General features: G+C 37.6%; 2 protein-coding genes across 5 annotated transcripts in view; one reads left to right on the forward strand and one right to left on the reverse strand.

Annotated features, from left to right (window-relative positions):
* The window catches only part of commd7 (COMM domain containing 7), a 32,652-nt gene extending 19,040 nt beyond the window's left edge, over positions 1-13,612 (reverse strand). For 2 of the 4 annotated variants that reach the window (XR_007957624.1, XM_052031648.1), the window contains exons 1-7: positions 13,429-13,586; positions 10,113-10,166; positions 9,217-9,319; positions 8,331-8,387; positions 8,207-8,244; positions 5,798-5,888; positions 3,772-3,821 (exon numbers count right to left, since the gene is read on the reverse strand). Coding sequence is in view for 2 of the 4 variants with exons in the window: in XM_052031648.1 (XP_051887608.1) it covers positions 3,772-3,821; positions 5,798-5,888; positions 8,207-8,244; positions 8,331-8,387; positions 9,217-9,319; positions 10,113-10,166; positions 13,429-13,512 (477 nt within the window). In the remaining 2 variants the exon portion in view is untranslated. Of the gene's footprint in view, positions 1-3,771; positions 3,822-5,797; positions 5,889-8,206; positions 8,245-8,330; positions 8,388-9,216; positions 9,320-10,112; positions 10,167-13,428 lie in introns of all 4 variants that reach the window. The other 2 variants (XM_052031647.1, XR_007957625.1) reach the window with 2 other exon arrangements.
* A 160-nt stretch (positions 13,613-13,772) lies between these two features.
* The window catches only part of LOC127578688 (DNA (cytosine-5)-methyltransferase 3A-like), a 229,557-nt gene continuing 218,861 nt past the window's right edge, over positions 13,773-24,468 (forward strand). Inside the window, exon 1 of the mRNA XM_052030967.1 lies at positions 13,773-13,940. The gene's annotated coding sequence lies outside the window, so the exon portion shown is untranslated. The remainder of the gene's footprint in view (positions 13,941-24,468) is intronic.

Here is a 24,468-nt window from a genome sequence, read left to right on the forward strand (position 1 = left end):
TAGCTATAAAAATGCTAGTTGTTGTTGTATCAAATATTTGCAGACTGTTGGTATACATTAAAAAAAACTCAAACCAAGCTATAAAACTTTAAGAATAGACTTCAAAACTCCAGTAAGATCCGTTGGCACTAATCAAACAGAAAGTAAAATGAAAGCCTATTTTGATCTTCCAGTTTTCCACCAGAATATTTATCATTCTATAAATATAGGAATTAATAAAATATTTTATTAGGTCTTTTAGTTCTTTATCTTCTTTCCCCAACATTATTTGTGAAAATGCAGAGTTCCACAGCTGAGCACTGGACTTTATTGAACCATAAGGTCCTGTGCTCAACCTATGTTTTGCCTTTTATTAGGTAATCTCAACTGCAGTAGCAGCTAATGTGCTGTCAGCATCTACTAAGAAGGCAGGAACATTAACAAAGGCTCCCAGATAAAAATAACACCTGATAATCCAAGCTGGAAAAGAGTTGGATAGACAGGGCCTGATTAGAGATAGTCAACATGGCTTTGTACATGGCAGGTCACGTCTAACCAATCTAATAGAGTTTTTCGAGGAGGTTACCAGGAAGGTTGATGAAGGGAAGGCAGGGGATGTTATCTACATGGACTCTACAAAGGCCTTTGACGAAGTCCCGCATGGGAGACTGCTTCAGAAGGTCAAGTTGCTTGGCATTCAGGATAAAGTAGTCAACTGGATTCAACGTTGGCTTAGGGGGAGAAGCCAGAGAGTGGTAGATGGCTGTCTCTCTGATTAGAGGCCTGTGATGAGTGGTGTGCCGCAGGGATCGGTGCTGGGTCCGTTGTTGTTTATCATCTATATTAATGACTTAGGTGATAATGTAGTAAACTAGATCAGCAAATTTGCAGATGACACCAAGACTGGAGGCATAGTAGACAGCGAGGAAGGGTATCAAAGCTTGCAAAGTGATCTGGACCAGCTGGGAAAATAGGTTGAAAAATGGCAAATGGAATTTAATGCAGACAAGTGTGAGGTGTTGCACTTTGGGAAGACAAAGCAGGGTAAGACTTACACAGTGAATGGTTGGGCTCTGAGGTGTGCAGTAGAACAAAGGCACCTGGGAATACAGATCCATAATTCCTTGAAAGTGGCATCACAGGTAGATAGGGTCGTAAAGAGAGCTTTTGGCACATTGGCCTTCATAAATCAGGGCACTGAGTACAGGAGTTGGGATGTTATGTTGAAGTTGTAAAAGACGTTGCTGAGGCCAAATTTGGAGTATTGTGAGTAGTTCTTGTCACCTACCTACAGGGAAGAAATCAATAAGCTTTAAAGAGTGCAGAGAAAATTTACACGGATGTTGCCAGGACTTGAGGACTGGAGTTACAGGGATCGGTTGAATAGGTTAGGACTTTATTCCCTGGAGCACAGGAGAATGAGGGGAGATCTTATAGAGGTATACAAAATTATGAGGGGTATAGATAAGGTGAATGCATGCAGGCTTTCTCCCCTCAGGTTGGGCGAGACTAGAACTGGAGGTCATAGGTTTAGGGTGAAAGGTGAAATATTTAAGGGGAATCTGAGGGGGAACTACTTCACTCAGAAGGTGGTGCGGAGTGTGGAATGAGCTGCCAGCGGAAGTGGTGGATGTGTGTTCAATTGTAACATCTAAGAGGTTTGGATAGATACATGGATGAGAGAGGTATGGAGGGCTATGGTCTGGATGCAGGTAAATGGGACTAGGCAGAAAACCAGGCCAGCATGGACTAGATGGGCTGAAGGGCCTGTTTGTGTGCTGTAGTGCTTTATAATTCTATGATCACCTGACAGAAGATCTGAGGAGACCTATGGCCCACTATGATTGAACAGCTCATCTGCATTCTCTATCTCAGCTCATAAGAATAATTTTCTTTTGCTAAAATTTCAGGACTACCTGTACCCATTGAACTTTACCCCAATTGTAACTGGTGCTTTCTATAAATAAGGAAAGAAAAAAGGAGTCAATTGTAAGGATGTATATGGGAGTTTTGTTCACTGTAGATTTAAGCATCTTCTGGATTGAATGTAATCGTACTGTTTTTCAAAACAAAACATCTACGAATTATTGCAAATAACCCTGACACAGTTTCATCTAAGGAGGTATTAGAAGAGATGATCACATTAGTGTTATGTAGGAGGAAAAAGTAGAGGGAGAGAGAGCAAGATGTTTATTGAGGAGATTCCAGAACAAGGATCTAGCAGTTGAAGATCTGGCCTCCAAATACAGAACAACTAAAACCACACATGTTTAAAAAGCTATTCATTCTATTTATTTATTTATGTTTGTTTGTCACATGTACATCAAAACACACAGTGAAATTTGTCTTTTTACATTACTGAGAATCTGCTTGCGGGGGGGTGGGGGGGTGGTGGGGGCAGCCCGCAAGCGTCGCCACTCTTCCAGTGCCAACATAGCATGCCCACAACTCCTAACCTGTACGCCTTCGGAATGTGGGAGGAGACCGGAGCACCCAGACGAAACCCATGCAGACATAAGGAGAGAACGTACAAACTCCTTACAGACAGCGGCAGGAATTGAATACAGGTCGCTGGCACTGTAATAGCATTACACTGACCACTACACTACCGTGCCACCATTACACTACCGTGCCGCCATTAATAAAGCAGATATTTTGGAAGGCTGTACGAGTGGAAGAAGTTATTGCGATAAAGAAGGTGGGAGGCTAGAGAAGAATTTGTGAACAGAGACATTTCTTTGAAATTGGATACCATTTGAGAAATGCCTCAGTGAAAGTCAGAGAGTACAAAGGTGATGGGTTGAATGTGACTTGGTGCGATTTAGGATACAGGAACCACAATTCTGCATGATTTCAAATAAGGAATGTGTAAGATGAAGGCTATCTAGTAGCGCAATGGAATAGTTAAGGCAACAAACGGACAGACGGGGGCTTTGGTAGCATTTCAGCTGTGGCAGGAGGTGGGTTGGCTGATGTTAGAATGCTGAAGATAGGTGGTTTTGTGCATGATATGGTATGCAGTCTGAAGCTTAGCTCAAGGTCAAATAAGTTGTAAATGACATGGTTCAGCTTCAAGACGGGAATAAAACTGGCATCTAGGGAACAGGGATTGAAGGCAATGGCTTTATCTTCTCAAAATATTGCTGGATGGACATTTTGCTCAATGATACTAGATGTCGGACAAGCAGTTTGACAACTTAAGAGTAGATGATTCAAGGGCAGCGGTAGTAGGGTAGATGTGGCAGGTTCTCAGGATACAAGTGAAAGCACACTATTATTTTTGACAATGTCTTTGGAGAACATAATGTAAATGGGAATTAGTGGGATGCCAATGATAGATCCTTGGGAGACATCAGATGTAATATGCAGGAGAGGGTAGAGAGTCAGTGTAGGCAATTTTCTGGCTATAAATCAGACAGATCATAGAACTAGGTGAATGTAGTCACAACCAATTGGATGACATAAGAAAAAAAAATGCTGGAACATTAGGAGCACTATGGTATTAATTTTATTTAGACAACTCAAAACTCAATACTCAAAGTATGATAGGTAAAATATGATTCAAGACTCAACTTTAAATGCTAATAAGCTAGACTTATTGCTTAGATTTGCTTCAGATAACTGTTATTTTTCCAAAAGGTGTTCAATGTCAGTTTCATTAAGGATAAAGACAGTATGTACTCATAACATGATATTCACTAACAAGACAAAATGGGTGGTGATACATACTCAGAACAAAATGGTATGCTGATGCGATATTATCCATAAATGTATAAATAATAAAAGGATTACCTGTAAAAATATGCTACCAACTTTTTGAAGCTCACTGCTCCCTGCAGTTACTGAAAACAACAAAGAGAATGAGGATAAGTTAACACTTCCATTGTTCTTGTTTATGTTTTTGTCTTAAGCAAAACTCAATAAATATTAAATGCCAGTAATAAATTTGTATTTTTAAATGATTTTTTTAAAAAAAGTATTCAAACTCTTCAAAGAAGGCAAACAGTTTACATTTGCCCTGGAACGAATCAAAAACTCCCAAACTATTTTTGTTTGTAAATACAAATGGCAAGAAGTAATCAGAGTACTAGCAAGTTTACAGTAAAATCAAAGCCATCACACACCTTTCTGATAAGATTCTAGAGTGCTGTTTTTCCTGAATCAGAATGAATTAATAGCTGTGGAATAAGTTTTGAATCTAGAATTTACCCTACACAAGAGGTACAGATTCTTACTAAGCAATTTATCATTGTGCGCATCAAACATGCTCTAGTCATTGGGAAGCAAAATTTGAAGGGGTTGCTCCCAGAGTCTACATTGGTAGCAAAGCTAGTACTTTAGCAGTCTTTCTAGTGTGCATGTGAAGTGGGAAATTTAAGGGATCCAGCAGACATTATGGTTACATTTGGGAATTTTTGGCTTACTGCATAGCAAATTAGAAGCAGTTTGTGCAAAAAGGGCAAGATGGGATGTTGCATTGGCAAGGATAAGGGAGAGTTCAGGTGATGCGATGCTAGTTTATGCAGAAAGATTACAGCTTAGAACCAGCTGCAATTAAAGTGTTTCACTCTTGAAGTTACTTAGGCGAATACAGATACTATTCAGCAGTCAGAACATTTTCAACATTTGAGGGGATTTATCCACATACCAACCCTCAGTAACAGCACCTGTAATAATTCAGTCAGTTTCCATATTCATTTCAATGAAAGGCAAGATTTTCTTTTCACTCTGAACAGAGATTTCAATCTTGGGCAAAAGAAATTGATGGATGGGAACGTGGTTATCAGTGGATTCACTAAATGTGTGGGAGGTGGGAACAGAATCAATCTTTGCCTTCAGAAGGGAAATGAATAGAACTGAACTTCACTGAAGATAATTTGCAGTACTGAACAACCTGCTGGAGGAACTCAATGGGTCGAACAGCATCTGTGGGAGGAAAGGAATTGTTGATGATTTGACCCAAAACATTGACAATTTCTTTCCTCCCGCACATGCTGCCTGACCCACTGAGTTCCTCCAGCAGATTGTTTGTTGCTCCAGATTTCAGCATCTGCCATCTCTTGTCTCTCCATAATTTGCAGTACTATGGCTTCAGAGTGGGGAAATAGGGTTGCTCTTCAGGGAACAGTATAAATCTGATGGGCCAAATAGCCGCCTCCTGTGCCATAAAAATATTCTTTACATTCCAAGCCATCAACTACCTATCTAACATCATCTGGATGGGTAAAAGTTTTCTTCAGCTAAATATGAGGAAGATTGAGGACATTATATTCAAAGATAGACTTCCACAAATCTGCTTGCATATTGAATGAAATCTTTCTTTAGCTCATTCATTCAGGCTGAGGAAAATCTATTCTTTGGCACTATTCTCAACCTGAGCATTACATCCAATCAACAAGATTGCTTACCACATCAACCCAAACTCAGAAGCAGGTCTTAATTTGATGATAGAACAAGATTGCCTGATGGCAGAAATTCTTCACTTTATCATAGAAAATGATTGGATTCCAACTTCTGATTTACACACATGTATTAAGTAGTATCATTCTAGTTTACATGTACCCAAGGCATCTCTTGATGAGTGATGTTTTTTTAAAAAATTCCCTTACATAATATTCCAAATAAAATTTAAACTAAAATGAGTTAACTTGACTGCATTAAAATGCTACACAAAAGATTTTACATGAATGTGTTAATTGGTGGGCTATGAAGGGGATATTATCTCTTCAAGAATCAGTTGGCTGTGCTATAGATAGCCGATTTTTAAAAAAATGAATGAACTAAAAGGTCACTATTTATAAACGAAGGTAAAGATTACCTCCAAACTTCCACTCCATATCTACCAACTGATTGACGGTCATTGTTTGTCCTAGTGCCAGTCTTGACAATACTGCAGAATGCAATTTCCACTGAAAATACAACACATGATTAAATAATGTTCTTATTGACTGCTGTTCAGGACAACTTAGAGTATAGCAATTACATTAAATAGCTTGCTTTTTTTGTACACAGATGATTCAATGAGTGCTTTTATTTTGTATTCCAAAGTTAAACATTTAAGGAATTTTACCTGACAAGAAAAAGAAGAGTTGGAATGTTATGTTTAGTTAAATCTAACTTTCTGTTCATGGTGCTTCCTTTAAGGCCACAGATATGTTCTAGGATAATGCACCTTGAGCCTATTCCCCCATGTAATAAGATCACAACCAAATTCCACATCCCTAAATCGTATCCCCTAATTCTCTTAGAACCCAAAAATCTAGCAATCTGAATAATGAAGATATTGAGATCGAAGATTGATCTGTAGCTACAATTTCTCAAAAGCTGATTTCCTGGGTAGTAAGCTATGATATCTCTTAATCAAACACCTCCACCTGTTTCATTGATGTTGGGTAATACTGTTTCACTATAAAATTCCTCTGCTTTCTCCCACTGAATATCAAGAAAAAAAGAGGGCTGAAAATATTTTGAATGAGAGCCACATGGAACTAAACTCAAGGAGAGCAAATCCAAAGTAACCTCTGAATTTTTTAACCATTTTTAAAATTCACTTTTCAAAGGAGAGCAGGAGAATTATCTTGTGTCCTGGTCAATATTTCTCCTTCAATCAGTAATTAACATTATCTAATCATTCCTGCATTATCTTTGCAGTGTATGTTATATAAATTAGCAGTTGTGCTTCCTACATTACAGCAATGACTACATTTCGCAGCAAAGTATTTTACCACTTTGGAATGAGCCAAGAAGGTGACTGGAAGAACAAATACGGAAGAACCAGTGGATGTGGTTATTTGGATTTTTGGAAGGCATTTTATAAGCTCCCACACAAGTTGGTCAACAAGGTTACTGAGCATATGGAACTGGGGGTAACTGTTTATTGGATAAAAAGCAAACAGTGGGAACAAAGAGATCATTCTCAGGTTGGCAGGCTGTGATTAATGGGGAACTACAGGATTCAGTGTTTGTAATGGAGTCATTCAACACAGAACCAGGCCCTTCAGTCCACCATGTCCATGCTGGCCTTCTGCCCATCTACACTAATCCTATTTGCCTGCATTAGGACTGTAACCTTTTATGCCTTGCCTATTTAAATGTGTCTAATGCCTCTTAAACATAGTTATTGTATCCATTTCCACCACAGCCTCTGACAGCACTTCCCAGATATCAAATACTCTCCGCGTAAAGAAAAAACTTACCTCTCAGGTCCCCTTTAAAACTCCTTCCTCTCACTTAAACCTATGCTCTCTTGTTTTTGATACCCCTATCATGGGAAAAAGATTTTGACCATCTCCCCTACTGATGCCTCTCATAATCTTATATACTCACTCAGGTCACCCCTTAGCCTCCTTTGCTCCAGGGAAAACAAGCCCAGCCTATCCAATCTCTCCGCATAACTAAAGTCCTCCAATCCAAGCAACATCCTGGTGAATCTCCTCCGTACTGTCTCCAGCACAATCACAGCCTTCCTTTAGTGTGGTGACCAGAACAGCACACATTACTCCAGTCTAAACAGTGTTTTGTAAAAATGAAACAGGATGTCCAACTCTTATAAGCTATGTCCTGACCTATGAAGGCAACCACTCCTTGTGCCTTTTTCACCACCCTATTGACCTGTGTTGCCACTTGTGCAATGGCAGAACAGGACTGAAGGATCAGAGGTCCTACTCCTGCTCCTATTTCTTATCTTGTCGTATATGCATATCTTTCTCCTTAATTTGTCTAATTCTGTATAATATACATGGGATTGGAATTTAATGCCCAAATCAAGTAGGTACCCAGTGACAGAGTTCCAGCGTGTTATCATGATATCATAGCAATGTGCAATGAACTTGTAAAACTTAAATTGGTGAATTGCTTTGTTACTGTCACATGTACCAAGGTACAATGAAAAACATTAATTATTATTACTTTGAATATGGTGAAAAACTTCCATTTCATGCAGAACATATTAATCCTTTATAATTGTATCTTCTTCAGACAGCATTGAAAAAGCTGAAGGATTAAAATGTCTTGACAGCAATGCAAGTTTTAAAAGATGCTGTCAGTGTAGGTGATCCCTCAATTTCTGAGCGATCTCTATTATGGTTTACTGATGGATCCTGAGTTGACTCAGTCATCCAGTCCTTGAATGGTGATACCAAAGCAAAACAAGCCTTAAAACATGATTAAAACCATCATGTGCCTACGACATTTCCATAATATTCGTAAGTGGTGAAAAAATATCTACCTGATCTGCAAAGCATCCAGCCTTCTCCTCACTTAGTCCTTTATAATTAAGAAAAGATAGCACATATTAATATTTGGGAGGATATTTTATTGAAGGCATTTAGTACTATTCCAATGCAACATACCCAGAGTAATGAAATCAGCTTTGACATGTTCAGCTGTCAAATTTCTTTTCAAGGCACCTGTAGGAAAGATGAACAGATTTTAATTCTAATTATGTACAGTTTCCAGATAGAGTTATATATATGTATATATAAAATTTGTTCTAAACATTTTCAAAATATTTTACATCTTTTTCCTCTGTCCTTATCCAACTTAGTTTCATGGCTAAAGCAAGCTTTTGTCTCTGGCTCATATAATAGTGTAGAGACTCTGCAACCACACATGACGGTTAAATCTATGTTCCATTTAATTTTCACATGACTCAGATTCAAGTGTTTAAGTTAAGAATTATCTGCAAGTGAGTTAAAAGTACCAGAACATACCTTTCTTTATTTCTAGCTCAACAAATAAATAAATAAAGGGATATAATCCAGAATGAGAACAAATGTCATGTTTCAACAATACACTAACACTGAGACTATACTTTTATGAGATGCATTTTTATCCTGCTGAAGGACATATTCCGTCTGTTCATTCTAAAATAAAACATTGAGGTTTTGCAGCTGAGTTTTGCTCAATATATTGTAAATGAAAATGCCCTATATAAGATTAGAGAGCCATAAATGATCACACAAGAAAGATTACATTATTTAGTTCATTTAGCTGATCATAATGCCTCAAGACATGGTACTGATTGACCAGTAATCATAGGCAGTAGTCATGAAGGACAGAGATGATGTTTGTTGGCGAGGCCAGTATTTCTAATTACCTAAACTAGAAACAAAATTTGCACAAAACTGAAATGATATGTAAAACTTTATACCAGTGATAACGGAAACTTTCTTAAGAAAAAGGATTAAAAAGCCGAATAGTAACAGTACACCTGATAGCATGCAAACATTCCCTCACCATTAGGAATCAACAGCACACTTTTCACAATGTTTTTCAATGGGCCTGAACTCATTCCATTCTGTGAGGCGAACTCACTGAGCTCGCTTAATAATCGTACTGACTGAAAATTAGGAAAAAAAAGATAAGAGTTAGTTTAAATACATTTTTAAAATTCCAAGCAGAATTAACAGCTTTAAAGTTTAACATGTTCTCATCATGGTAAAGAGTCTTAATGAAGGTGGTGTAATAACAAGTCATACAACAATGTGATCATGTTACATTTTCAGTCTTATCTGGTACTGTGAACTTATTGTTTGGAGGACCCAAAAGCAGAGGCTGAAAAAACCAGAATGGAAGAATATTCATTATAAAGAAGATAATCCTAGTCTATTCTTGTTCAACTTTTAGTGCTTGATTCTTAGCAACAAAGGGCTTGGTGTGGCTTCCCCTGGATACCCCCTTGGTTGAGCTTGGTATGTAATGCATAGACATAGGCTGGGAATTTTGAAGAAGTGAGAAGCAAAACAACACTGTGGAGATGACAGAGATATGCAAACCCTTAACAAGAATAAAAGAACTGGAATGCAAAAATTCACATTGCTGAAGATACAAGGCTAGAAATAATTGTTATTATTAGCAAGAATAATGTTTAGCACTTTTTAAACTGGATTACTAAAAAAAATGCCACACAAACACAGTGAGTTTTTATTCATTAATAACACCTATGAACAGTTAAGCTATGTTAACTTGAAGTGTTTAATTTTTCTGGTAGCAAATGTGGTAGGATTTCAGTTCAATTTATCGAACTAACCACACCAGGAACTGAACCAGCTCGAAATTTCCAGTTAGAGAATGTCACCCTTTGAACACCACCTACACTTTGTAGTACTATTAAATTTTGCTACTTTTCTTACCTCTGTGGGTTCTGTAACAAAGCGGAAGATTATTTCTGTTAACGCTGAAAATTGCTACAAAAAAAAACAGTCCTTCATTCGTATAAATGACAATACAGTACAAATATTCAAGTTAGTCTTAAGTCACGATTGATGTAAATAACTTGATAAAATTTAAATTCTAATGCCATTAATTCAAAGGAAAAGTTTGCTCCACTCCAACTACCTTCATAATCACGATGACTGCACATATTGTTTCTTTACTTCATCCTTTTTCACTGTTTCTATAACAGGAGCTTAGATTACGACCAAGATGGGAAGGGATAGCTAATACTTGGAATGTGTGTGTTGCCTTCCAGGGAAAGGTTGGGCCGGTTAGGTTTGTAATGGCTGGTCTTTAAAAGTGCTAAAGATAACAAGACTGAAACATCAAAAATCCTGAGGGGTTCGAGAGGGTGGAAAAAGAGAGAATATTTCCTCTTGTGGGAGAATCCAGAACAGGGGGACCTTGTTTAAAAATATGCAGTTGCCTATTTAAGATTGAGATGAGGCAAAATCTTTTCTGAGGGTTGAGAGTCTTTGGAACTCTCTGTCTCAAAGAGTAGCAGACAGGGAGTCTTTGAATATATTTGAGCCAGATAGATACTTGATAAGCAAGAGGATGAAAGTTACCATGGGCAGATAGGAATGGAAAGTTAACGCTACAATCAGATCTTTTTAATGGCATTGTAGCCTTCAGGGGCAGAGTGGAATAATCATGCTTTTAATTTATATGTTTGTTTACAAACACACTGGGGACCAATGTGAATTTCTCCTGAAATATTATTTTTCCAGTTCGAACAGAAGGAAAAAAAATCAGGCAAAGTGGACAAAATGCTGAAAAGACCGGTGACTCCCACAGTTATACAAGAATAGTTAGTGCACCATGGGCATAAAAAAATGCTGATAGTAAAAATACTAACCAGTTTGTGAACTTGAAGATTGAAACATCTTGTCAACTAATATGACATAATACCAAGCAAAATGATGGTATCCTGATCAGCAACTGGTTATTAACAACAATGTAACCACCAACATTCCTCTGATCCCTAAGTGACCAATGCATTTCCCTGAACACCATATATAACTTGCTAATTCATATTCATTATGTGCATAAATATGATTTAAGAGCTGTCTGAATATGTTCATGGAACCACAACCCAAATAGGGTGTTACCTATAATCATAGAAACAGGAAACAGTAGGCCATTTGTTTCTTTGGGCCCACTCCAGTATTCAACACAATCATGGCTGATCATCTTGGTCAATGCCTTGTTCCCACCTTCTCACTGCATCCCTTCACATTAAGAAATATATCCACCTTCTTCTTGAATACATTTAATGACTTAGCCCTCAATGCCTTCTATGCTAGAGCATTCCACAGGTTCATCAACCTCAGGGTAAGAGTTTTCTCCTGATCTCAGTTCTAACTGACATACCCCACATTCTGGGGCTGTGACCCCAGGCTCTGGACTCTTTATCCATCAGCAACATCCTTCCTATATCTAGTTTGTCCAGTCTTGTTAGAATTTTATAGGATTCCATGTTCCCTTTCATTCTCATTGACTGAATATAGGCCTAACTAACCCACTCTTTCCTCATATGCCAGTCTTGCCATCCCAGGAATCAGCTGAGTGAACTTTTATTGCTCCCTCTGCATGGCAAGAACATACTTCTCAGGTCAGGATACCAAAACGACATAAAGAACAGCAGATAAGATCTCAACAGGGCCCTGTACAGCTGCAGCAAAGCATCATTGCCGCTGTACTTCAAGCTTCTTGCACTGAAGGACAACGTGCCATTTGGATTCCAAACTGCTTGCTGCACTCGACCACTTCCTTTCAGCAACTTCTCAGGGATCTCGTGTCCTATTGCCCTTCCCTTTCCTCTAACCTAGCACCATGCAGATAATGATCTGCCTTCAGTTTTTTGAACAAAAGTAGATAACCTCGAGTATATCCATGTTATACTCCATCTGTCATGCATTTGCCTGTTCACCTAATCACATCCTCCTCACAAATCCTCTCCATGCACTGCCCCCGATTTATGTCATGTGCAAATTTAGATGTTACATTAAGTCCCTCATCCAGATCATTGATAGATATTGTGAATAGTTAACACTACTGGCTAAATGGTTATATTAGTACACAGGAGACTGGATAAACTCTGACATCTTTTAAACACGCACACACACGAAGAGCTACAACACAAACTTGCTGCAACAGTGAATGAAGATTGTGTAATAGCAAAGGCTGTGAGCAACTTTATTGATCCAAGTTTCTGGTATTTCACAAGCAGTGAGGGTAGCTTCATCTGTAACCCCACCTGCATACAGAGATGACTGTTTGCATATACAGTATTTATTCAGCAAACCTGTTACTCTCATGCTAGATTAATTGAATGTGTTTGTCTTTATGTTCTAATGTTTTAATAATAGGATAAAGGTATTAAGTATTTCTCCTTATGTCACAAATGTTCAAATTCAATTATCTGTATGGTAGGCTTATGAGCTCCCTGGATCAGACATAATTCTGTATTACTGCAATGCTGCCTTTGTTGAAGAAATGTTCTTCAGATGATTAAATTGTTATTTTCTTCCTGTATGTAACTGACATTGTGCTTTACATTTTTGGACAGATGTTCTCTAGGCCGCACCATACACTGGGAAGTCCTTCACAAAAAAAGTAATCTTAAAGAGGTATCCAAGAATAGAGATTTTAACCATAAAACTGGGGATTAAGGAGGTGAATGGAGCAGAGTGAAACTGAAGAAGTGCATTGGAAACATTAGCAAGTAAGTTTCTACTGGAGAAAGTGAAATACACTGTTACATTTGTTTTAAAAAGCACACTTATGCACAGTTGAGTTAGTTTAGAAACATTCAAGCTGATAATAGCCCTTGTGTTAAGATTCATAATCAACTCTTTCCAGGGAACTATAACGCAAGCTTAAAAATTGCCTTTGTGATCTAAATTAGTTCTGTGTTCTCAACTGCGATGGAGGCTATCCACCCAGAACTTTGGTGTACGTTGTCTGGATATTGGGGCTGATTGGCCTACTAGGCTTTTCTAATATTTTGTGTTTTGAGCTCAGATTTCTTGCCCCTATCATCTTCCTGTGCTGAAACGGGCTTCCACCGGCGGCCTCTGGTCATCCTACCATCCCGAGGCACACAGCTCTGCATAAACAACTCACACCTGACAGGACCTGAAGCCTCCGTCCCTCTTCCTCTCGCCTTTCAAACACTCACATTCTTTAAGCACCGCTGAAGATAAACGGACTTGCATTCACAACAATTACCTGGTTGGAGAGTTTATTAAGTGTCTGGATGTCGCTGGACAAAGCCTCCGACATTGACTCTCCGCTGAAGTGCAACTTATGCATCTTCTCCCCACTGCCTCTCTCTCTGTCCTTTCCCTTCCACCAAGGGTGGGGGCGGTGCTACCTGCAGCTCACAGCCTGCACATTCGACACACGCAGACCCAGCCACGTTCTCTCACGCAAAGAAAAGAAAAAACAAAAGCGGAACCCTCAACCGGCGGAAATTAATTCAAAACTATTTTAAGGCGGGGTTGGGTCGACCCCCACGCCATCTGAGAGAAGGATTTGCACGTGGAGAGGCGGTAAATGTAGGCGCAGTTTCGGTGGGAGAGTTTCGAGTCCCGCGAAAAGTCACGCCTGGTGTCTGGAATCGCGACCCGATCTCAAGCCGAGTTCCCTTCACCGTGTCGCCAGCGCACGCCGGAGATCGCGGCATCGGCAGCGCGCAAACACCCCGCAAGGCGCAGTCTGCAGCACCGTATTCACACCGAGTAAGTTTCTTGAGGAAAATAAATAGCATTTGTTTTGCTTTCCTAATTGCAATTGGATTTCTGCTGACTTGGCTTTTTAATGTCAGGGCTTATCCCCCCCCCACCCCCAGTCTGCATTTGGTTTTTGGATCGCACCTTTTAAATGCGGTTAAAACTCCGCTTTTGAACCATTCCGACGGTTTCAATGCCGAGTGACACTTTGTTGCAGACCTTCATCTGTAGTTTTTGACAATTCAGCTCGCCAGCACTGGGTCCTTTGTTACAAACCCATTTCCGTGCTGCTCTTTCAGTTAGTTTTATTGTATCGCATAGAATGGTTACAGAGAGAAGACGGTCACTACACTTATCTGATACATTGTACAACCAAATAAAAGCAGTATAACTCGCGTGCAGTTGAGTATTATTCCTTTATGTACAATCGATTTCTTTTTCGCTCTCAAGCGAATGCCATTCAGAAGCTGAAACGTTCCTGTTTGATTCACATTGTTTCGATCCGAGTTTATTTTCGTCTTGGTCTTTGTGTGAAGAGCACCATAGTCTAAGAGATCATCCATTCATGCTACCTTTGTAATATGTTACTTATAGCATTTTGAATAATGGGTGGTGGTGTAACAACATTCAGGCATGGGTTAGTCAAAATCTCAGTTAGGTGGCAGCAGCATATTGTATAAATAATATCTCCAGTAGCAGAGTCTCGAGGGAAGTCAGATGACCAGGCAATCCATATTCATTATAATGCATTAAATATGCTTTTCAGTTGAAAGCTGAGATTTGAGTCAAGTACATTATGGTAGCAAGGACAGTAATATTGTTTTGAGTGGAAAAGTAGTAGCCACGTTAAGGAATCTTTGCCCAGTTTGCAGACGCTCGTCACAGACAAGAAATGACGTTTCCGTGGCTTTACTAGATGAAAACATGCAAAATTAACTTTAACTTGCGGTACCTCGGTAACTTGTAGCACGTACCTTTCTTTAATAACAAACTACTAACAGTTTCACACACGTGGCTTTTAATATTTTACATGTTCCACTAGAATGATAAAGACCGGCTTTCCGTTAAGATATGTAATAGTTAAGAAATGTAATCGTTTAATTCTTCAGCTTGTAAACTGGATGATACATTGTATCAATTGATTTAATTGATTATTCTAACCAAAGTGTATTCTTAAGAATTGATAGCAAATGGACAACTGGAACATTTCTTTCATAACAAAATTCTTCCATGAATAGAACAAGAACACAAGAATTTTTTTAATGTATTGGACGAAGTAACTATGCATTTTTGAGGGGTGCTGAATACTTTGAGATTAAAAATGCAAAGTTCAGTGTCATAATGCTAATTGCTTGGATTTTTATTTTGTATGCATTTATTGTAAAATTTATAATTGAAGAATTTATTCCTGATTTAAATATTCATTGCTTGCAGCCAACAAACAGGTCTTCAGTCTCTCACAATTAAACTTAGTTAAAATACTGGTGAATTTTAGCATGCATATCTATTCCAAACAATTTTAATCAAATACTTAAGAAGCTCTGAAAAATAATGAACAAGAATCTCGTAAAATAGCTTTAAATCTGATGAATTATTTATGCAGCTAGTTGTATCTTTATTCTGTAAGATTTTGAGTTTTAGTCATAAATGCTTCAGCTTTTCATTGTACTTATATTTCATAATGTCTGGAAGATTTGGTTGTTTAGTTTCTAACCTTTCTCCCTATTGTTGAAAACTGTGGCAGATTATTTTTAACTAAAAGTGGTTATTAATTGTTTTTGGTAATATTGTTTCATAACAAAATCAAAAATCCACTGCAGATCCTGTTTTTATGCCCTTACTGTAAAAGGGAAATGTTTGCACATACAATTTCAAAACAAGCTGAATAAGCAGTTGTTTCTAAAAATATATTCCAGAATATTGATGTAGATTTGTAGTGATCATGGTACATATTTTTTTGGTTTGTAACTGTTTCAAATATTTCTAATGTCAAACTTGTGACCCTTACTCTGTAAAAACAGAACTAATTCTTAAACAGTTTGAAAAGATATGAATTGGTCTTAAAAAAAGTTGTTCCAGAACATTGAAATACTTTCCAGAAACACCTTTTTGGCATATTTCATCCATTTATGTTTATAACATTTTTAATGCTGTTCAATTTTTGTCTGTAGTATAAGATGGGAGATATAATTCTTCAATAACAAGAAGAAAAACTTGAACAATTACAAAAGCAATGCAGAATACTTGTATTGGACTAATTAGTTGTAATTTTTGAGGGATTGTTCAAATCCACCCCCTCTGTATTCTGACATGGAGGATACAAACTAACTCAATGTCATTATTGCCAATCGTTTGTATATTTTACACTTTCAAATGATACTGACTGAAAATAGTTAATTGTTGTAGTAACTGGTGGCTTTGGTGAAGAAGAAATGCATGTCGTAGTGAAGATTTACATGCACAGAAAATAGTGTGGTTAGAAATCAAATGTAAAGGCTTCCTACATTAATGGATGAATCTCAGCCTCTCAAATTGAAATAATATTGAAAGGACCAGATGAGAGGCATAGGTGGGAATTTCAGTTGTTAATCCAGAGTATTTGATTTTCTGGTCATTGATTGGGATGGAGAAGAAATACATAGAAAAAATGAATTAAGTTCATAATATACATGCAAACATCTTTCCATGAGTAGTATGTTTATGGCCCTTTAAAATTATATACATTGCTACATTTATTTAAAAGTAATGAAATAGATTGAAAGATACTCAAATAGAATTATCTTTGGGTTAATTACTATACCGTAATTACTATAATGTTCAAGGTCCAAGTAGAAAATAATAGAAGTTAATTCAAAAACAATGGAAATCATATTAGAAGAGGCAGATTGTTGAAGTGAGGAAGAAAGATAAATTAACATATGGTAGAGTAAATCAGCAATGGGATTTCTTTCAAGGACTGGAATATTGCAAAATAAATCAAAAAACAGGACTCTTATTCACAGGATTCTGAAACTTTAAGGTCTGACTAAAATCAAGAGAAAAGAAACAAAGCTTATGAAAAATGAGGAAGGCAAGACAGAAGAAGGGAGAGAGAAGCTCAAAAGTTATTAAAATGAAACAGTAACGTAATACTGAAAAAGAATTGTTTGGACGTCTGAAGGGAAAGGATAATGAACTGAGAATGAGTGGAAATTCATGAGGATGGGAATTGAGGACCTTCCAGTAGTATTTACAAAAGAAAAGAATACTGGGTAAGTGGTGAATGATGATTGGTTAAAAGCAGTGTAAGAAATAATAAGTTAAGTGAGGTATATTGGGCCTAAACTAATGAACTGAAGTTATAAGATCAAATCCCAGTGCAACAGGTACGAAATGTAATGAATTAAATAATTTGGGATAAAGATCTGGTATCATTCAAGGTGACCACAAAATTACCAGATTGTCATAAAACCCCATTTGGTTGCTATTGTTCTTCCAAAAGAGAAATATGCAGTCCTTCATTGGTCTGACCAATATGTGACTCTAGACTAACAATTTTCTCAAAAAAGAATGGCTTGATGCCCTAACTGAATTTTTGTCTGTAGTATAAGGTGGGAGATATAATTCTTTAACAATAAGAAGAAAAACTAGACCAATTACAAAAGCAATGCAGAATACTTGTATTGGACTAATTCATTGTAATTTTTGAGGGATTGTTCAAATCCACCCCCTCTGTATTCTGACATGGAGGATACAAATTAACTCAATGTTATTATCGCCAATTGTTTTTATATTTTACACTTTCAAATTATATTGAGTGAAGATGGTTAACTGTTGTATTAACTGGTGGCTTTGGAGAAGAAAATGCACGTTGTAGTGAAAGCTACAGGTGGTGAAATAACTAATGTGAAGGAAACATCTTTTTAATGCTTATTGTCAGCAATGTACCTGTAGCAGATGCATATGAACATAACTGTAATGGAATGAATGACAATATCACTTATGGAGAGAAGATCCTATTTTCACACTGAAGATCTTGTCATTGTGTTGTACTGAATGGAATAAATTCAGAAAAGGAGGCCATTCAATGGTTAAAAAAAAACCTCAAGAATAAATCTGGATGGACCACATGGCATCAAACTATAATCCTGTTTCTGGACATGATGAAGTCTTACCCTGCTCAGTCAATCCTGATAAGTCATCCTCAAAAACACATGGGGACAAGCTTGACTTGGAACTGTCGAACAGACTGGTCAAGAGAGAAACTAGACATACTCGCAAAATTATACTAATCATCCAACATCCTGGACTCCTAAACTGCTGTCTCTGGAAATGTCCTGTCTCCCCAGAGGCTGCAGTATGTGGTTAGGATGAACAGAGTCTGGGAGTCCTCAACAACAAATCCAGACCCCATGAAGTTTCCTTGCATAGTTCAAATATGGGCAAGAGGTATCCTGCTGATGCCACCAACCATCCTTCCTCAGCAGGAAGCAATGAGAGTAGCAATTTCAAAGAATACACTCTGGATCGGGGACTCCATCGCAGAGTGGTTTGCTGCCCAAACTTGTTGAACACTGCAGGATCTAGCTGCAGGTGGTGAAAGAACCATTGAATCTTGTCCTCAGCAGCTACTTGGAGCAGATATTTCTGTCCATGACTGTATTAGGAGGAATAACCACAGGACAGTCCTTGTGGAGATGGTCTCATTTTCACACTGAAGATCTTCGTAGTGTTGCATTACCATCCTGTTAATTGAAATAGATTCAGAGCTGATCTACCAGTTCAAAAATATACATCCCCAAGGAGGTTTGACTATCAGGCATACCAGAAAAATGAAATGTTACCTCAAAAGACTACTGCATACTAAAAAAGTGAAAGTAGCTTGCTGTAGAATAGGGTGAGGCAATTGCACAACCAACAGATCAGATAAAAGATCTATAGTCCTGCCACATCAACAGTAGTTGACAATTAAATAGCTAATGAATGTCAAGAGGAGGTCTCTTGAAGATCCCCATCCACAACTCTCACTGACAGCAGGAAATGATAGAAAAAGGCAACGATGAAACATTTGCAGATACCTTCAGCCAGAAGTGCAAAGTGGTTGATCCACCCTGACCATTTCTTGAAGTGCCAAAGTCAGTCTTTAGCTGATCTGATACACTCCATGTGATTTTAAGAAATGGCTGAATGCAAATGGTATATGAAGGCTATGGGTCCTTAAAGCTTGTTTTCTGTAGTGCTGAAGACATTCATTTCAGAGGTAGACATCTTTATCTAAGCTGTGGAGTACAGCCACAATGTCGCCAAATCTCCAACAATGTGGAAAATTGCCCATGTATATCCAGTCCACGGGATGCAGGATAAATCCAATCCAATAACTATCAACAAAGCGATAGAAGGTGGCGCTTATTAATAATGTACTTACTGAACCTGAGATTAGATTCTGCCTGGCACTCTCGGCACTAGACTTTATTATAGATATGGGCTAAATGTGGACAAAGGATTTGAACTCCACAGGTGAGATGAGATGATCCATTACAACACGGAAATCCCAGTGAAATTGAAATCAGTGAAAATTAAGGGGTAAATGTACCCCTGGTTGAAGTCATGTATAGTTGGAGGCCAATCTTCTTAGCTCCAGGACACCTCTGCAGAAGTTCCACAGAGGAGGTTCCTAAGCCCAAACACTTTTGTTAGTAATTATGTCAGAAGTGGAGCTGTTAATTGTATTTTATTCAATTCCATTGACGGCTCCTTAGAACTATTTATTTATTCATGTGGACAGCAGTGCTAGTATTTATTGCTAATCCCTATTTTCTGTTCAACTGAGTAGAAACATAAGAGTCGACTACATTAAAACAAACCACGTCTCCATGCAGCAGGGCCTGAGCAATATTCAGGCATGGATTGATAAGTGGCAATATGTATTCACACCACACAAAAGTTGGGCATTGACCAGTCAGAGCAAGAGTGAGTCTAGACAACTCACCTTATTGGCAGCAGCAACATCATGGTGTTGACCAGAAACTTATCGTGAGTACCATCAGACACTTGGCTATAAGAGCAGGTCAGAGGACACTTCACTTGAAGATTGTAACTGCTACACTTAAGAAACAAGGTGCCATCCAGGACAAAGCACCTCAATGACCACGCTAAGGGTTCGTTCCCTCCACAACTGGAACAACATGACTGCATGAGTACCATTACAAGATGCATTGTTGCAACTCACTAAGGCTTCTTTAAATATAACTCACTAGTCCACAACATCTATCAACTATAATGACAAGGACAGCAGGCTTATGGGAATGGTGGCACCTGTAAATTATTCTGCAAGTCCCACACATTATGATTGAGTTTTCTGAGAAAGCAACAAAGATGACCGATAAAGGTAGGGCAATAGATGTTAGTACATGGATTTTAGTAAAGCATATGACAATGTTCTTCATGGTGGGCTCATCCAGAAGAAAATACTGGAGGGCACAGGGGGAAAGTTTAAAGGAGAAGAACGAGGGAAGTCTTTTACACAGAGCATGGTAGGTGCCTGGAACATGCTACCAGGGGAGGAGGTTGAAGTAGATACAATAGCAATGTTTAAGTGGCATTTAGACAGACACATGAACAAGCAGGAATAGAGCTATACAACCATGTGCAGCAGATGGAATTAGTTTAGACTGGCATTGTGGTCGGTGCGGACATGTTGGGCTGATGGACCTATTCTTGTTCCATGTTCTTTGTTAAATATATTTTTAACCTTCATCATCATAGGCACAAATTCCTGGACTCCCCACCTAACGGGTCAGTGGGAGGACCTTCACCTCAAGAAGATGATTTACTGTCATTTCTGAGAGGTCATTAGGGATTTGGATTAAGTGCGAGATTTTCAAATGATACCTGCATCTGAATTAAAAAAAAGAAACCAGATGATTTCTTGTACTCGAGTGGCCTGGAAAAAAGGTAAAATGATATAAATTTAAACATGAGAGATATAGGACTGTAATCAAGTTAAACAATTGTCTTGCTCTGTTTCTGAAATGCATACTCTATATTAAGTGTAAAGTGTATATTGTCAGCTTCTCAACATATAAACTGGGTGGTTATGGTGGAAAGTGAGGAAAGGGACATTGAAGTTATTTAACATTGGAAGTAGGACTGTCTACATTTGAACTGCCTTTCTGTGAAAGAGAGGTGTTGGATGAACTCTCTGCTTCTATATTATAATTTCCATATAGTATCAATTTCTGAAAACACGATTGGTATTGATCATTCCAAAGTTTGAAGATACATTTTAAATATAAATACATAATTAGTTTTCATCTGAAAGTAAGCTAGTTTTGTTTCTAAAATTTCTTTAATACTGAAAGTGGATTACAAGTATTCTGAGGAATCAAAACCACATATATTAAAAATAAATTCAAAGGCATGGTTTAAAACTCTGTTTAGTTTCAATTTTTTTCAAATTGAATTCTGAGCATAAAGAATGCTTGCTTTAATAACTTTTAAAACCAATTGTCTCCCATTACAAAGACAAGCTGATTCTCAGAACAGGAGGGTGGTGATTTGGAATACCAGCATGGAGCTTTGATTTTTCATTGAGTTTCTTCCTTGAGCCGTACTGGTCAAGGAAAGTGTCTTCCCTGAAGTTACAGAAAGTGTGGATGAAGGTCAATAAGCAAGCATTGGAATAAAAATCAGAATTACTGCTTATGCACAAGAGTAGGTTAACTGAGATCTGAATTAGTAAAATCTGTTCCCCCTATTTGATCAAAGAAATCCATATTGTGGAAATAATGAAAATGCATTGAACCTTCGCAAAAATGACTCAAAGTGAACATTGTAAACAAAATTCTCATGTGGGCAGATAAAGTCTCATGTTTAGCATTTGAATTATGGTCCAGAAAAGATGTCCTAAATCTTAGAATAAACAGTCAACAGTACAATGGAAGTATCAGTTTATGAAAGAGGGATATAAAACAGCAAATGTCAAAGTTCTGTGGTGAAAGCAGATAATGTAGAGAGTATGCAGAATCTTCTGGAAAGATGATAGTCAAAACTTTACCTTTTCCCTATATGCATGCTGATAAGACTTGTCATGTTTCTAGATTTCCATAGTTTGGAATTGTTCACTATCAGAGAAATAGTTATGCAGGACCCAATATAATTAATTTTTATTATATTTTACAATGAAACCCACTGAAATGTTGGTGACATGCAATTTTGAGCAGTGGCAGATGTATGGAGCAATTATTTTTTGTGACATGAAGACTTTGACTCTTTAATTGCTTTCATAAGAAACATTCCCTTGATCTGAAAGCCACACTTTGTTAGAAAAACATGCTGCTATCTGGGAATATTTATAGTTATATCTGATTTTTAATGCACATATCAAATCCCTTTTAAATCTGTTTGTTTGTTTGAGTTTGTTTAGGTAGGAAAAGAATGTTTTAATGCTGTACTGGAATAATGATCCATTGTTATCTTTGACATTCTGTGAATGCATTTAAAAACATGTGTTCTTTAAATAAAATGGTGGATCGGCCTTAAAGGCAGGAAAGAATGTGGCAATTTAAACCCGAGTGATTGACAAAATATGTTGCTCATAAGTTTTTGTTGTGCTGTTGTCCACCAGGTAACATGTTTTTCAATAAGAAAAAATACTGACCCAAAATCTGCGTGTTAGCCATTTTCTGTTGGAGGAAAATGGCTGTGAGTTCAATTCCTTCAAAAATTGTGTCAGTGTTCTGGCAGTTGTCTCTTTCCCAAACTCAGAAATTTCAAAATCTTGGAGAAAACTTCAGCAGTCGTGAACAATTTTTAATCTGTAGAAATCTCAAAAGAAATTGGTTACGTTTTATCAATGAAACAACATGATAAGTTTGTGAATACCTCCTCCTTCACAGCTGCCACTCCATCATTACTAGTAACGGCTTTGTTTTAAGTCTTGAAAGAAATGAATGACATAAGGGTTAATTTAAGGCGGTGACCCCACCGGCCAAACAGAAAGTTTTGCCGTGGCTGGTTTTGAAAGAATTCTGGTGTACGAACATAATGTAATGATGTTTGACAAACTTGATAGAAATAAGTTGCTTTGATTTCAGACGCAGTTAATGGAACTGTTACTTTGGAGCATAGTCAGTTGCTAGTAAAATTCATAATGTACTTGTTCCATGCAAATTGTTTTTCTTGTTTTATAGATAATCCTTACTTATTCCTGTGTACCGTACATATTTCATTGTATTTGTGTAATGTAAAAATGTATTCAATCAAAGGCTCACTTTCTAAACATTGATTAAATATTCCTAATTACAGGTTTCTAATGTAGAATAAAATGGGATTTTGTTGATCAATTCATAGAAGGTTTAACTTTTCTGCTTTCCTTGGATACTTCCAGAAAATAAAAAGTGAAGAGTTAACCCTTCCTGAAATAGTACTTAACACAAAGCCAAAATATTAAATGGTGGAAATCTGAAATGAAAATTAAAAAAAATATACTCAGCAGATCAGGCAGTGTCTGTGGAAAGAAAAGGGGAATTAAAGGTCAGGGTGATCAATTTTCATCAGAACTGGAAGATGTTAGAAATGAACATCTGTTCAAGAAGATAGCGATCAGAGAAAATGGCGATAGGTAGGTGTGGAACTGTGGTGGTGGGGCAGAATGAGTGCAATAAAATCAAAAGGTGGAAGGATTAAATGGGTAAATGTCAAGGTCAAGATCATGAAGGCATGATGATTTTAAAAAAGTGAATTATTTTCAGCACTTGATAAGAGGCACACATTTAAAATAATCACAAAAGAAGGTGGAACATGGAAAGAAAGTCGCGCAGATGCCTGGTTAGAATTTAGATTTCTTTGCCACAAACAGAAGAATCAAAATTGAAAATTCCTTTAACAGTGAAAATAAGAGATATGTGGAGCAAACAGAGGGATGGGAGTAAGTTAAATGGCTGCTGCCTCATTTTTCGTGTAACATTCTATGATTGTAGTTTTTATCCTTAATCTGTAAGGAAATTTAACTTTCATCTTGGGATGCTCTCATGTATTCTGAAGTATCATGTATTCTTCCTCTGCAGTTCATGTACAAATAATTTCAAATAAAATTAGTCTTTGACTGTCAGCACTAAATGGGTCCTAAAGTGTCCACTGCCCAGTGTACTTCTCCATTATTCTGTTCCTTTATGATCCATGAAACTGAGTGTCAGTAAGTGGACATCATGACCAAGGTGTAGTCTGCTGCCTATTTAGCACTTTTAATTTTATCCCATATTTTACTGGTTTGGGAAATAAGAAGGAGATCATGGTGAGGTTTGTAGAGGTGGACAAGAATTTCAAGATCGATGTGATGAATGATAAGCAATCAGAGAAGACCAGGAGAGCTTAGTACAAATGGTACCATGGCCAAGTTGGGAATTATGAATCATAGATTTTGGGTGGATGGCCAGAACAAGCAGAAGAACTGTTTCTGGAAAGAGCAGCTTCAGCAGTGATGGAGGTGACGTTGGTCAGTGGTAGATTTGAATTTGAAGCTCAATTCACTGCTTCCACTGGGATTAGTTGGAAAATG

This window comes from Pristis pectinata, chromosome 16 (genome assembly GCF_009764475.1).
Source record: "Pristis pectinata isolate sPriPec2 chromosome 16, sPriPec2.1.pri, whole genome shotgun sequence".
Lineage (NCBI taxonomy): Eukaryota > Metazoa > Chordata > Chondrichthyes > Rhinopristiformes > Pristidae > Pristis > Pristis pectinata.